This window comes from Camelus dromedarius, chromosome 3 (genome assembly GCF_036321535.1).
Source record: "Camelus dromedarius isolate mCamDro1 chromosome 3, mCamDro1.pat, whole genome shotgun sequence".
Lineage (NCBI taxonomy): Eukaryota > Metazoa > Chordata > Mammalia > Artiodactyla > Camelidae > Camelus > Camelus dromedarius.
In genome coordinates, this window is record NC_087438.1 from 11,110,178 (window position 1) to 11,125,402 (window position 15,225).

Below are 15,225 nucleotides of genomic sequence, written 5' to 3' on the forward strand. Positions count from 1 at the left end.
ATGGAAAGAGAATAAAACATTAAGAAGAATTTCCTTTTTCCATTTAAAGGAGGGACCACCAAAGGGCCATTTTAAGACTCTAGAAGTGTCACATAAATCTCCAAAAGAGGTTTGTAATGTATTAAACAAAGGGTAACGCCAACCACAAGGAAAAAAAAAAAATCAGAAACGGGGAGAAAATACACTTCCTGGCTCGGAAGCTCTTAAAAGTTCTGAGCCAGGAAACCTCCCGCACCGGGGCGTGGAATGTCTTTGGCTCTGCAGTGACTCCCTGCTAGGTTCCCCTCAATTTTTCCCTCCCTCTCTCCTCCATTCCCAGCCACAGTTCCCTAACGTGGGTGCCACAGGAGGATGCCAGCACACGTACCTGAAATTGTCCGGCAGAATCAGCCTCTGTTGCAAGTTAATTTTAAATGTCCCCACACTTAAAACAGGCCGTATTTGCAGGCCAACCCAAGGGATTTCAAACGACGCCTGGAAGCTCATCGTACTAATTAGGGGCTCAGCCTATAAAAGAACAATAGTAAAACAGAACCAAGGACACGTTCCTCCGCTCAAAGCGGTTCGCTGGTGGCGCGCAGGGCCTGCGCCGAGGCTGGGTTTGGGAGCCGGAGCCCCGAAAAGGCGCGCTGCCCCTTTAAAAGGCCGCGCATCTCCGGGCCGGCCTTCCTCCCCGGGGCTCCAGCTGTGATTGACGCTGGGCGGCGAGAGGAGGCGCCTGGCGCTAACAAAAGTCCGGCCCGTGGGCGAGCGGCGCCGGGCCGCGAGTCTCTGCTGGCTCTGGGCGCCCGCAACAAGTGGCCGCCGCGCTCCCTCCCCGGGGAAGCCGCGGGTGCGCAGGGGCGCCCGGAGGAGGCAGCGGAGCCCGGGAGCCTCGGCCGCCCGCGCGGCTCAGCGCCCACCTCCGGGGGATCGGGGCGGGCGGATGGGGACCCGGCGGCGGCGGCGCGGCGAGCCTCTGGGCGGCCCCGGGGCGCGGGCTCTCCGCGGCGCAGCGCCCGCTGGCCCCGAAGGCGGATTCTAAGGGCGGCGGCCGCTCCCGGCCCCACCCGGCGCCATCGGGGGTGCCCGGAGGGGACGGAGAGCCCCCACCCACCCGAGTGCAGGGGCCGCCCCCGGTCGGAGATCGGTCCCGGAGCGTGGGGTATGCGCAGCTAACGGTCCCGTCGGGCGGGCTTTCCTCTGGCGGAGCGCACAGGCGGTGCGCCCCAGCTATGGAGTGTCCCGGGAGACGGCGGGCATGACGGCGGCAGGATGGGCGCGAACAATGGCAAACAGTACGGCAGTGAGGGTGAGTGGGCCGCCCGTCCTAACACTCCCGAGTCGCGTCCCCCTCCCTTCCCCTCGCCCTCCCATCTGGGAAGGAAGGTTCTCGCACGCTGCCGAGGCGCACCCCTGTTTGGGCACCCGATCTGGGCCGTCACCTTCCCCTTTGGCACTGCCCGCTCCGGCGCCCCGAGGATGCTGTCCCACCGCGGGGGTCTCTAAGCAACTTCTCAGGTTGTCTTTAGGACGGCTCGAGTCGCATTTCTGCCGTGTGTCTGAACCCATGTGCCCCAACTTTCCTTCCCTGAGCATCTGGGGTTTAGGGTGATGGTTTGGCAGATGGCGGAAGACGTTTTTCAAAAACAACGCAGTGAAAACTTTCCCAGGCCTTTGTGCACCAGTCCCCTGGACTTTCCTGTAGCAGGAAAAACTTCTGGAAGAAGTTAAGTTTCCATTCTCTGCTCCCTGCCCCCGAGCTGACAGCTTCGTGAAGCTGACCACCTATGGTCGTGCAAGGCGAGGGGTGGCTGGGGGCTTTGTCTGGGCCCTCTCGGGGCTGGAAACGGGCAAAGGACCATCTGTTACGTGGGGCTGGAAATTGCACAGAAATATTGCCTGTCAAGTGGGAACTTGGAAGTTGGGGAAACTTTAAACTCCACCCACTGCTAAAGGATGATGGATGTGTGGGTTGGCTTCTCCCTCGCCCCTCCTCCCCCTCTTTGCATAAAACCTTAGTGTTGTAACCCAGTTGATTAACGGCATGCCCCTGATATGCATACGGCAAAGGCATTTCCCGCAGTTCAAAAGTTAGGAAGGTTTGTCTTTCGTGAACTTGGCTGGAGAGGAGTGCAAGAGACAGGGTCGGTTTTTACAGCCCGCCCCCAGAGGACCGGCGGTTAGAAACGGGGTCCAGCGCCTGCAGACTGGTAGGAATGCAGAATGGCTATTCAGCATGTGGTGGTAGGGAAACTCCTATCACCCTGTGCAAAACTTTGAGCTGTGGCCGCAGAATGTGGATGCCTCTCCCGTTGTTTGTGTCTGTGTTCCTTCTCAGCAGCTTTGTGAAATTACAGCAGAAACCGACCCTAAAAAACCGTATCCACAAGAACCTTTTGTTTAAATCATTCTTTTCTAGATCATCATGTTTTGAATTCCACGTATATATGAAATATATATATCTTTCCTGGGTAGTTATATGAGAGAGTTTTTTCGTCTGACAATTTCATTTAGAAGAAGTTAAAAGGTTGTCTTTTTAGATAGCAGACGTGAAATTTTGCCAGAAAAGATTATTGGAGAATCTTGGCCACCCCCCAAAAACGTCTTGAAGTTAATGTTTTAAAAATTTGTGGAAAAATGAGAGATTAAGCCTTCTTACTCTGAGTTATTAAAAAGCTTTCAGGGAGTGAGGTGTGTGCTTGTCAGTTCTGAGTGTGCATACATTATGATACTTCAACACTGGTTGGGGAGGTGGGGACGGACACCCCAGGAGGAACACAGAGCCTCTGCTCTGTGTTCTCCAACAAAGCCCCTCACACTCTTCCTAATCCTCTGCACCTTGTCCTCCTATCCCAGCCGTCTCCTGTTGTACCGTGTGTGGTGTATGACGACTTCCTGTCTGAACAGCAGAGTTTTCAACCCTTGGGAGAGAAAAGGAGAGACAGAGAACTAATGTTCTCCAGCTGTTATCCGTAAATGCTACCTCTGCGTTTTCACTTCAGCCAAAGTGAAATTTTACTGGGATCGGATTTAGATACACTGTGGACTTTTCATAGGGAAAACCTCTTGGGCTCAGCTGATTCAAGGCGACCAATAGGAAGTTTTGGGAGGTAACTGACTTTTGGCTGGAGGGATACATTGTGTTCAACATTAATCAGCTTTCTTGAAATGCATGGAGATTCCTGTGTAACAGGTGGGGGCAGGGAATAGAGAAATAGAAATAACAAGAGCTTTTCAAAAATCTTTTCTCCTCCTAGTTACACTTGACCTCTCCTAATATATGTCATTATTATATAATATATGTAATATATTATATGATCATGATATGTGTGTGATTGCATATGGTCAGCTTTGTTACACTGTGCTGTCGGGTGGCAGAAACTATGCACAGAAGCCTGTTGGTATTAGGTGTGTTAGTGTCATCTTTCTTATCTAAAATGTCAAATTTCAAAGAAACTGAAAGCAACTCCTAGACACAGGATTTCTGTTATCAAAAGAGACTGGAAATTAAGACAGTTTTATAGATTTAGTGCAATTTAGGTGTGGTATATTTCAAACATAAGGGAGAAATTATCAATAGAGTGTATATCCACAGCATTGCTCAGTGAGCGATCCCTCAACTATGAAACATTGGTGTATGCTTTAAAGCTCTGCACCTTAAATATATTTTATTTACTAGTGGAATTGACACCACCATGCAAATGACAGTTAAATTTTATACATATTGTTGTGAATTATTAGAACTTTTAAAACTATAGTGTTTGATCGGTAATCTCACTTTCTCCTGCTCCTGGAAAATATCTTTTTAATTAAAAAAAAAATTATTCCCAAAACTTACCTTAGCAGGTGCAAGGGGACAGAAGCTTCCTGCTTCTCTGTAATCCCAGGACCAGGGGCATCAGTATTACCTGGGAGCTTGTTGGAAATGCAGAATCTGAATCGTTTATCACATGCATATTATATTAAAACTTAAGGCAGTTCTTCTGTTGATTTGGGAGTCTGGAAATTTGATTCCAGCTTCAGCTTAGCCACTGTGACCTTGCTCAATTGCCCCCAAATCTTGAGGTCTTTCTTGTCTAGAGTGAGTAGGGAAATTTTTTATTGGCGTTATTTGTCCTGATGTAATCCTTGATCATGTTATCATTCATTTTATTTTGTTCTTATAATGCCTGAATGGACCACTTAACAGAGACTAGCCTTGGGAAGATATGTTACGATAAATAAGGAAGTTAAGACTCTTATTGTGCCCAAATCAGTCAGTTCCTCTCTTCCTTTTGTCATCCCTTTTATCCCTCATCTCTGTCTTCCTCACTCATTCCCACTTCTTCTCTTAACTCAATCAGTCCTGAAATCTCTGCTTTTCTCCTGAGATTGAAGGAATGTGTATATCAATATTGGTCATTTCCAGTGTTTTGTTTTCCTAAATACTTAGTGAACATTCAAGTTAATGATTTAATTTTCAGCCTTTAGGCAGACTCAGTTTTGGCTCCAGGAAAAAGTTACCATCCCATCCCTGATCCTTAGCTTTCTAGAAACATAAGCGAATGTCTAAATGATTAGTATGTTCTGGGAAATTCTTTTATGGAAGGCTGACTTTTCTCTTTATCTTTTTTCATATAGTGTAAGTTACAGCCCATGCATAGAAATCTGGAGAATGAGTTGGGGGTGATTCAAAGCCATTAGAACCATTAGCTTTGACTCCAGTTAAGCCAAATAAACAAATCTCTCTCTTCAAGTAGGAGGAGAGGAGCTGCTTTTCCTGCCTTTTAAGGTTTCCAGCCTCACCCTCACTTACTCAGTGGTTTCATTGTTATGTTTATTCTGCTGCAGCGGGGCTGAGTCTGTCATCCTCACACTGTTAACAGCTCCTTTGTAAAACCCTGCATGTTGTTGAATTGGAGCTGATGAGGGCTTCCTGATGAGGCTTGACCCTTGGTCGCTCTGCTGCTCTGTCAAACGCCCTGGGTCCCTTTCCATCTTCTCAGACCTGGGCTCTTCAGATATGGGGAGAGAAAGTTGCTGGGGAGCATAAATCCTCACACATCTATCACCAGTTCGGGAAACATAGTTTGATGTAGTGATAACGATGGCAGGTAACATTGATTGAGCGCTGACTTTGTCTAAGTAGGATCCTAAACCCTTCATGCACACTGACTCTCGTAATTCTTACGACAGCCCCGTGATGGGACAGGCATTCCTATGTCTCCATTTTACCAATAAGGAAACCCAGGTGCAGAGAGGATGATCATTTCCCCAAAGTCTTTTACAGCTGGTATAGCTGGAACTGGAACTCAGGACCAAGTCTGTCTAAGTCCAGAGTTACGTATTCATTCATTCAACCGATACATGTTGACTCTTATTTCCCACTCTGCGCCAGGAACTCTTCCAGATTCTTGAGATACATCAGTCCTGTCCTTGCCAGTCATATCTTCATCTGTGTGTGTGTGTGCATGTGTGTTGGGAGGGAGGGGAGGGGGGAACAGTTAACATGTGTGCATACACACAGACTTCAGGAGAGGGTGTGGCGTGTTTGATGGGGCTAAGATCTCTGCCTAAAGGAAATTGTCAGATTAAGACTGATGGGAGTTGGGAGGAGGAAGGGTGTTGCAATTTTAATTAGAGTCATTTTCTGGGCCTTACTGGAAAGTTGGCATTTAGATTGAGATTTAAAGAGAGTGAGGGACTAACCCTTGAGGATTCAGGTAGCAGGTTGACTGTCACTTTCAACCACTGTTTGTGCCAAAGTGGATACTTTTTGTGCTGGAGGGCAGGCAGCATCATTTTATGCAAGTGTAACATCGTCAGCCTTCTGGAAAAGGGTCAGTCTGGCAGTATTCTTTGCCTAGAGTCTTTGCAAACATATTTTATCCAGTTATATTGTATGAGCTATTTTGTGACTGCTTTTGTAGGGAGGGGAGAGAGAGCCTAGGCCATATTCTTCAAGCTGCAACCAGTAGGTGTTGCCTAACTTACTGGGCAAGTGAATATTTGCCTGAAGATCCCTCCAGATGTCTCAGTAACTCTTAGACAGAAGTAGGTCTTTGTTTATTGTCTCCAGGAAATAATTTCATTCTGATGAAAAATCAGAAGATAAATGATACTGATTCCACTGTTTGGCTCCAATCAAAGTGTTAGTGAAGCTAAATACCATTTTTGGTCTGACAGTGAGGTCAGGTCCAAGATTTGGAGAATCTTTTTGCCTGTTTAAAACAAGAGAAAAAAAGAGAGGTAACTTTTCTTTCTCCCTGGGAATCAACTGACTATGCCCTTTGAAGGAGAATGAATTCTGAGTTGATTATGAGTAGTTGTTAATTACTTTTGCCCTTAGCCCTTATCTGCAAGTGTCTCTGGAAGCTACTCACATCCCTTGGCTTGGCTCTTTGGTGGAAACTTCTAGGTATCATGCATGCATCTTAAGATGGCATTAGCAATGTATTAAAATAGATGACAGTGAATAAATCTAGAGTGAATAAATTCTTTGAATAATGAAACAGTATAAATGAAGTTTAGAAACTTAGTATCTTAAAAAATAATATTTGAAGAGCTGTCTTGATGAAGGTTAAATTTCAGCATGCTGAGCAAAGACAGATGTATGTAAGTTACTAGACAATAGGTAGATTTGGCTTAGTCTGAGGAAGGACCTGCCCACATTTGAGACAGGCTACCTTGTGAGAGAGTGAGTCCTCCCACAGGGGAAAGGCGACCACAGTAAAGGATGTTGTGCTAGAGATTTCTGCATTGACTGATGGATCTACTGTAGGACCCTACCTGAAGTTCCCTAGAAAACATTCTGTCATGTGCGATTATGTTTGATGAAGGGTTATTGTTTGGTTCGAACTCATATTGCTACTTCTCCCCGCCCCTTAATATATTTATTTCCTTGTAATTGTTAAAAAGTAACCCCCTCACTGTCTTTATGTTAATGCTCATTCTCTGTTACATGTATGTGCTTTTATCTGTGTAGATATGTTTAGACATTAACTGGGAAATCTACTGATTTTATTTATTTCCCTGCCTTCGGTGGGACATAACCTCCTGCACCAAAAGTTGGGATTTCATAAATGATGTGTCCCACTTTCAGTGCAGTAATGGCTGTGGATTCTACCTATAGTGTTAGTTACTTTTACTGTTACCCTGAAACACGTAGATCTACTAAAGTTGAAGCAAGACGCCGAATTGCGCTTGTGTTGAATGCCTTGAATAAATGCTTTAACTTTATTTATAAGACTTTTCCTTGGCATCATTGGTTAGTGATGTCTTGTCAGAAGCGACAAATTGACTAGAACCGCACAAAGATGGCATCTTTCTCAAGGAACTCTGACAACCTTGTGCTCAGCATCACATCTGCTGTGCGTGAGCCAGACTGGAAGTTCGGTGACGTGGTGACAAAAGTCCGTATCAGCTGAACTTTGCCAGCACATAGCATTTTGGGGGGTTCTGGTTACAGAAATTTAGACCTCTTTTCCCAGCTACTCACTGTATTAAATCTTTAGATAGAGACTTGCTGTAAGGAAGTTCAGCGTCTAACTGAGACTCTAGGCAGGGAGGCCAGTGATTGCAGAACAAGCTGATTCACCGAGGGACCCAAATTCTCCAAGGTGCTAAATGGGAGCGGAAGTGATAAGTGGGACGTGGGCACAAGGCTGGAGCTGCTCTCTAAATAGTGAAAATATCTGCAATTCCCCAAATACCTAAAGGATGCACATGGTTTCTAAAACAGCAACAATGATAACCACAGAACAGATACACTGAAGGAGGAGTGGGTTACACTCTTGGGAGAAACTAAATATTTTGTTAAGAGATTCTCCCTAATTGTTCCCGAAAACCTCCATGTTCCATTCCTCACATGGTTTATTCCATGGAAAGTGATTCCTGTGGGATTTGTGAGTGGGGACCTTGGAATGCTTCAGAGAAGGGGCAGAAGCACCTGACCATCCTGGGTCCTCCCCACGCCTGCAATGAAGGAGACCCTGCAGGCTGATGCTTTTAAAATGTGCTAGTTCATACCCTAAAGACATACAGCTTCTGACGTGAATAATCATTAACCCTCTGTGAATTGCCTTGAGTCATGAGATATAAACACAAGGTCACCATTCTTCCTGGTCCCTGGGTGAAGAAGTGTAGACGGTGTCTGGAGCCGTAAATCTTTTAGGCTGTGCATTCGATGTGTGTATTCTCTCAATTACTATTTAACTTCCAAACCAGGAACAAAATGAAAAACAGTTGTTAACACTGCCCGAACTCATAATTGTAACTTTAGAAGCTTTGAGCAATGTGCAGAAATGTTATTAAAACATTTTTTTGTTTGCTACCCTTTCTATGGTAAATTCCTTTGCTGCATTTACCAAGCAGATGTAGCAGTGGAAAGAGAACCAAAATTTCTAGAGAAAAATTTCAGGAATTTTTCTTATTCTGCTTGTGGATTGACCTTCTGGCTGCGAGTCACCCACTTTTTGGCAAGGTGGGGAAGTCAGGAAAAGGCTACTTGTATGTGCAATTGAACGTTTGACCCAACGGAGGACTCCAGTCAGATCGTAGGAGCGTCTGGGTTAAGTCCAAGTCCAAGTCCAAGACCAGGTCTTACACTTTCTAGCTGTCAGAGGTGGCTCAGACCCCAGGAGGAGGAGGGACAGGTAAGAGACAGGGTAGAGAATGGAGGCGGAGGTGGGTGCATTTCAGTTGCAGCCAAAATGTTAAGTCCAAGGACAGGGAAGAAGAGGAGAAATTCAGAGAGAGAGAGAGAGCATGGAATCCTAACCACTAGACCACCAGGGAGCGTCGAGAAATTCAGAGAGAATGGGAGTAGGGCACTGATTGCCTTCTACTGTAAGCACAGGTCAGTGTTCTTCTCAGCTCTCTTCTCTTTCAAATCTCTTAGCTCATGGGACAAAAACAATTACTAATAGAATAAGCTTGGCTATTGCCAAGTTTATTATGTTTTCGGTCATTTCAGTAATAGCAACTAACAATTAGTAGGTGCCACTTGCCCCTCTGAGCTTGTTGCACACACTCATTCCTGAAGTTCATGACAGCCAGGAGGCGGGCACAGATCATCCCACTTTACAGTTGCCAACACAGAGACTCAGGGGCAGGCTGGTGCCGCCTACGGCACACAGCTGGTGAGCAGCCCGGTCCCGCCTGCAGTCCCTGTGGCCATGCTGGCGTCCCTGCCCCTCTCTGCTGTGCCCCTGACCCCCTCCTGCCTCGTCATTTCAGTTGTAGCCAAAATCTTTCCCGATCTTTGGATAGCTTTGTGTATTTCAAAGAATCGCAGTGATTGCAAAGTAGCCGTTAAAAAGGAAAGTGACAGTGTTATGGATTAGGTGAGCAAAAATGAAAGACACTTTTGGGGGGAAACTTTCAGCTCATTTTACCTGGCTCTCCCAAGGACCAATTAACTGCTCATTAGGCAACAATCTGCTGACAAATTGGCAGGCTAACCAGTGTCTGTAAGAACCGCAGCGTGTGAAATGATCAGCATATTCTGTAGCATCTCTAGAGCACGAAGTAGAGCTGAGGGGCTGTCCCCGCTTCAGGTGCCCCAGAGCATCATGAACTTTTAATTTCCTTGGTGCCAGGATAGCCTTTTACCTGGGATAGCCCACCTGCTCACAAACGGAAGCTAACAGAGGACCAAAAGAGGTGCACACATGTTCCTTCCTCCCTAAATAGTTTATAAGTTATAGCTTATATTTCCCTCTGGTTTCAAAAGTATAGATTTGAAACAGCCACGAATATAGGGAATTATTGCAATATGTATTTGTATTTGCTCTCTTTGCCAGCCCCCCGGAAGACTTCTCCGTGAGTATGTCTGTGAAGTACTCTGGGAACTATACAGCCTTTCAAAAATTTATCTTATTTATCATCACAAGGACTGTGGGAGGGGTGTCCCCAGTTTATAGGTGAGGAAACTGAGGCCCTGGCAGCTTAAATGACTTGCCTTGATTTTACAGTCGAGAATAGATGGGGTCATTCTGACTAAATTTATTACACTTTCCATTATAATATCATTTTCCTTAAAGTGCTCCAAGAATAAAAAAGAACAGAATCAGGCTAGGGTATTATCACCAGGCCTCCTTGCCAGTATTTTAAATTGCTTGCACCCAAGGATGAAAGTGAGGTCTGCAAGCATCTTTCCTTTCATTGCTTTTGCAGCTTTAGTAGGAGAGAAGCCAGCTCCCTCTTGCTCATCTCAGACCGGGGAGCTGTGCGGTGGCCCAGGGGAGCAGCCTTGCAGGGGTAAGATCATGATACTGAGGATGCACCATGAATTATTAGATAAATGTTCAGGACAAGATGACATTACTAATTAGAATGTACTTGCTATAAAGCTCAACCGGGGCTGTGAGGGTGTTTCTCTCCGAAAATGTCTGCTCGGGATGCTTAGGGAAGGTTATTTTACTTCTGGGAAGATCAGAGAATCAACTCTAAAATTGGGGACGCTCAGCACCACGAGAGTCCTGATTCCCGTCTGTCTTCTTGTATCTTTCGCTGTTGAAGAACCAACACTGTTCAGGTCTTTCGAGGTGTTTAGGTCTGGACACGCCCTTTAGGATGAGTTGATCTGATGTAAAAGAAATCCACCCTGTCATGTAGTCTTCGGTTGCTTTACTTTCCCCTCATTATCCTCTGGTTTAATGTCTGGTAGTTTTTGTTTTTGTTTGTTTTTTTTTTTTTCTATTTCTTGTTCCTTTGTATTTTTTCATTGCTTATCCAACCACATTCTCACCCTGACATGACTATAACCCTGCTCAGGTAGTAGGTCCTTAATACATTTTTGTTAAACAAATACATGAAGATGATTTTGTAGCCATGATCTTTATTGGATCTAAAAAGGCCTATGAAAATCCTCTCATATTTTCAGTGAACTTTCCTTAGATGCCAATATTTTACTCTTAAAACAAAATTTCTCTGGGTGTGTTTTTTTCTGAGGATGTTCTAACTTGGGCTTTTGTTTTGAACAATGTAGGTCTACATCTTGTGGATGAAAATAGCTTTGCTTGTGTATTTAAGGAAAAATGAAATATGTATTTTTTAGCATTGCTGAAAACAATTGCGTCAGACTTTTCAACTTCACTGATTTACAGTATTGTCAGCTTAACTGCTTTCAGTAAGTATTGAGTAGAATGCTTCTGGCTATTTTTTATTCAAAATATACTTTTGGTAATATTTGATTCAATGATTTGGAAATTGGATTTATATGACAATTTAAGTAAATCAATCTAGAAAAAAATTTTAAAAATTGATATTTAAATTAAACAGTCATTCCTTTGGGGATCTCTGGGTTAAGGGGTTATAGGGTTATGAATGCTTTTAAATTTATAGATTCATCTACTTTATGCTGGGGGCTTTGCATTTCTATTTTTCTCCTTTTTATTATACAAATGATAAAAGTTATTAGATGTGTCTGGTATGATTAGAATGGTTTCTAGTTCGTCTTCTGCTTCTGACTTCCCTTCTTACTATAATCAGAAGTGAAGTAATCCATTTCAGAAAAGAAGAAAAACACTGAGCTGTAATGTATGTGTGTATGTGTACATGTACATGAGGCTATATTTAAATAACCCTTTTCTATAAATTCAGCAAAATCCATTATTCTGAACATATATTTTTTCCCTGTAAATGGAGAGAAATATATAACCTATAAGGAATGTAAGAAATACAATTAAAATTCAAGCGCCATTTGTTTCTTTAATAATATGGTATCTGTTAGAGGCACAGCGTTAGGCAGAGGGTCACCAGAAGAATCAAACTAAAGAAGAAGTGAACAGTCCCATATGTGAGCTTCCTGAGATGGAACTTGCGATAGAGGTGACTGCACTTTCTGAGCAAAGGCCTTGAAATGGTTCTGTGGTGTGATATCCACCTCTAACTGTAGGTATTTGTTTACCTGAATGGGTGTTCCGCTCAGGTGAGTGGGTATGATATCTCATTGGTGGGAATTTTACGCTGCGTGACACTGAGCCTGGTTGACATTTGTGTTGAGGAGCCAGAGAGTAAATTCGGATTCATAGGCAGCATTCACATACTCCTTTTCGTCTTTTAGTTTTTGATTTTGTAGCTCAACAGCTGCTCTGTTGGTTGGAAAGATTTATGTAGCCCCATTTCGACAATGTATACTGTGCAGACTGCCATGAAAATACATTTCAGGACATGGCATTTCTGTCCGGAACAGCTTACTTTTCACATTTTATTTTGCATCCACTTTGCTTATTTAATTATATTTTAATAATTTTCTCTCTTTTCCATCTCTCCCAAAGACCTCTCCTGTTGATTATCCCTGCAAGCTTGTTTTGAGAGACAGTATTTCCTTGGGGAGTCCTTCTCCATTCCTGAAGCCATAACAACATGAACTGAGCAATCAAAAGCCAATTCCCTCCCCTAGGTTGTGCTTCAAATAGTCATTTCTTTGATACAGGCTAATAAAAACAGGAAAGGGATCATTTTTAAATGCTTTGGTTGGGGTTGCTTTACTTCCAATAAGGAAAATTGCCTCACAAGGGGGAGCATGGGTAATAAAGATACAACTAACTGAGTAATTGTATTGGGTCTAATGTCAAAATCTCCAAGCGGCTGCCTGCAAATCTAATTTAATCTCGCGATTGCTGTGTGTCCACCGTAGTGCGTAGATTTGAATTTGCTGCTACTGATCATCTCTTCACAGTTCATGAAGATGAATTTCAAATGCTACTGGAGATTTTTGATCTGGCTGGGGTTTTTCCTTAGCAGTATTCATAAGCTTTGGGGTAGGTAGCAAAAGGGCATTGAGGGTTGACCGAGAATTAAATATACAATAGAACCTGGGCTATTTTCCTGGTGAAAATGGCCATAGATCACCTGACAGTGAAAGAGGTTGAGGCACAAAGAAATGAAACAATTTGGCAAAGATCATGCAGAGTCCAGCCATTTCTTTTTAATCCATTTCTTACTTACCATGCTTTACACCCGTTTCTTCCTTACTTTCAGAAGATCTGAAAGGAATGTAGTGACTTTTCCTTCTCTGTCCAGTTATGCCCTCCAGGACTGACCTTCTCATACCCCCAGCTGCACAGGGTTTTGGCCGCTGATGGCTCACAGCTCATTGCTTCTCTGGAAATGATTCTCACCCAAGGCAAGGGAGCAGCCCCCATCCGATGACTTTTTGAGGTGGGGGTATAACTGGGGACGTCTCTGAAGGGCCACCTTGGGTCCAGAGCTCCCCGTGGAATTGGCTGCGTCCTCTACGGCAGCTGCATTGCAGACTGAATTCTATCTCTGTCCAATTTGCCTGTTCTTTCACCTTTTCTTAGTGTGATCCTGAGGGTACTTTCCGATACCTGCATTTCAAATCGTATCAGAGACTGTTTACAGGGGAGCCAAGAGAGAAGTGGGACTAGGATGCTATTCTGGCAGGGGTCAAGGGCAGGATACCACTGCTGGGAAAATCATCTTCTTTCTGGGAATCTTGGCTGTTCTTAAAAGGGAGCCTTTAGCTGACAGTTAAATGGGCCTTTTGCTTGAGGACCTAGTCTAATCTTTTCATTGTATCAATTAGGAAATCAAGCCCCATGCACAAAAGTGACTTGACTGATACTACATAGCTAGTTGGCAAAGAGCAAAAGCAGGCTTATAATTCCAGGTGCCGTTTTTGAAGAGCCGTATTGGAGTTTGTTCAGAGTTGTTCCGCTGCTATAACTCGGAACTGACTGCAGATGGGTCTAGAGACCATTTATCTGTCTGATCCCGTTTGCTCAGCTCTGGCATTGAAGTCAGACAGCTCAACAGTTTCTACGTGGTTCTATTTTGCTGATTGTCTACTATTCTTTGAAGGGTGATCTCTGAAGCTCACCAGAGTTGGTCGTTGAATAGTGAAGAAGAAACAGGGAAGTAGAAACAGATGCTTATAGTTGTTATTGCCTGAAATCAGCATTTTGCATTACTGGCTATTAAGAGAATTGGGAAATTGGCAAGGGTTATTACATGATAGACCAGTGCTGAGTGCAGATTCATTAGACAGATGAAACATGCAGGAGTGGGTTGAAAAAATCATAAGCAAAATGAAAAATGACTACAAATTAATATTTAGTCTCATGATCATCCTAGTTTATTAGTCATTTTATTATGCTCAAATAATGTTCCATTGAGATTATCAAATGGTTATAAGCTCAGATTCACTACAATCCTGAGAAATTTGCAAGTAATTGAAAAACAAATTATTAGTTTATTATCACTAGTACAAGGATCCAGCTTTTGTATAATTTTCTTGGCATAATTCACCAACTACTCTTTTAGAAAATATTCTTTGACTCCCATTGTCCGTAAATTAAGTAGAAATTTATTTTATTTGGTGCTCAAGGCTTTATGTCTGTTTAGACAGATTTCCCCTCTGGCATTCTCTCAGGATTCGCTTCTGTATGTATTCCAGCCTCTGGCCAAACTAGGAACCTCAGTGCTCTCCGAATATATTTTTTATTTTCCTAGATTTGTGTCTTTTGTCATGCTGGGTTTTTTTGTTTGTTTGTTTGTTTTAAATCTTGTACTGTTTTTTCCATTGATTACCCATTGAGACCTGCACAGTTCAGGCCCAATTCAATGTTAATTTTTTAAGATAAAATTTTCTTTGATTTCTTTTAGATATATCTTTGTTTATAATGCCTAACCCCCCTTATTTTGAGGAAGTATGTCCAGTGCTTTCAACTGAATTTGGTCTTTCCTCCCTCTGATCCACTGGCAGTTTATTGGTATGGAATTTTTATGTCCTACTTTGCATTTTGCTTCCAGCATCTCTCTAATCCAGTAAGTTTTTGTAGGTATCTGTGTATCAGAATCTGAGCTAGATATTGGGGAGGTTAAAAATAGAAAAAATTATTCTTGATTTAGGGGCCTTCAGTCCAGTGAATGGAATAGAATAAAGTACTAAAAGAGCCACATATGGCAAAACTGAAGCATGTGATGGGAGACAGACCAGCGATGGTGAACTTTAGCTAGGGATGTTCACAAGGACTTCTTAACCGAGGTGGCCTTGAACTGGGTCTGGAGAAATGAGTAAGGGCTTGCCAGGCATGGCTGTTCAGGAGGGAATGAGAGAAGGTGAGACAGGAGGCAGGGACCAGTGGGTCAGCTGCAAGGGAAGGAGAGGATGCTCACACCTGGAGAGGGAGGCAGGGTGCATGGCTGTGAAAGCGGCGTGAAGCCCAGTGGATGGCAGGAGGGCACGCCAGTGGCAAATGCTTTTTACCAAAGGCAGTCACCTGTGGACAGATT

The 15,225-nt window shown here is 43.9% G+C and overlaps 1 protein-coding gene across 1 annotated transcript in view; it reads left to right on the forward strand.

The window, feature by feature from the left end:
* Window positions 1-739: 739 nt before the first annotated feature.
* FBXL7 (F-box and leucine rich repeat protein 7) overlaps window positions 740-15,225 on the forward strand; it is a 385,410-nt gene continuing 370,924 nt past the window's right edge. The window contains exon 1 of the mRNA XM_010981975.3: window positions 740-1,291. Within this exon, the coding sequence (XP_010980277.2) occupies window positions 1,255-1,291 (37 nt within the window). The 5' untranslated portion in view covers window positions 740-1,254. The remainder of the gene's footprint in view (window positions 1,292-15,225) is intronic.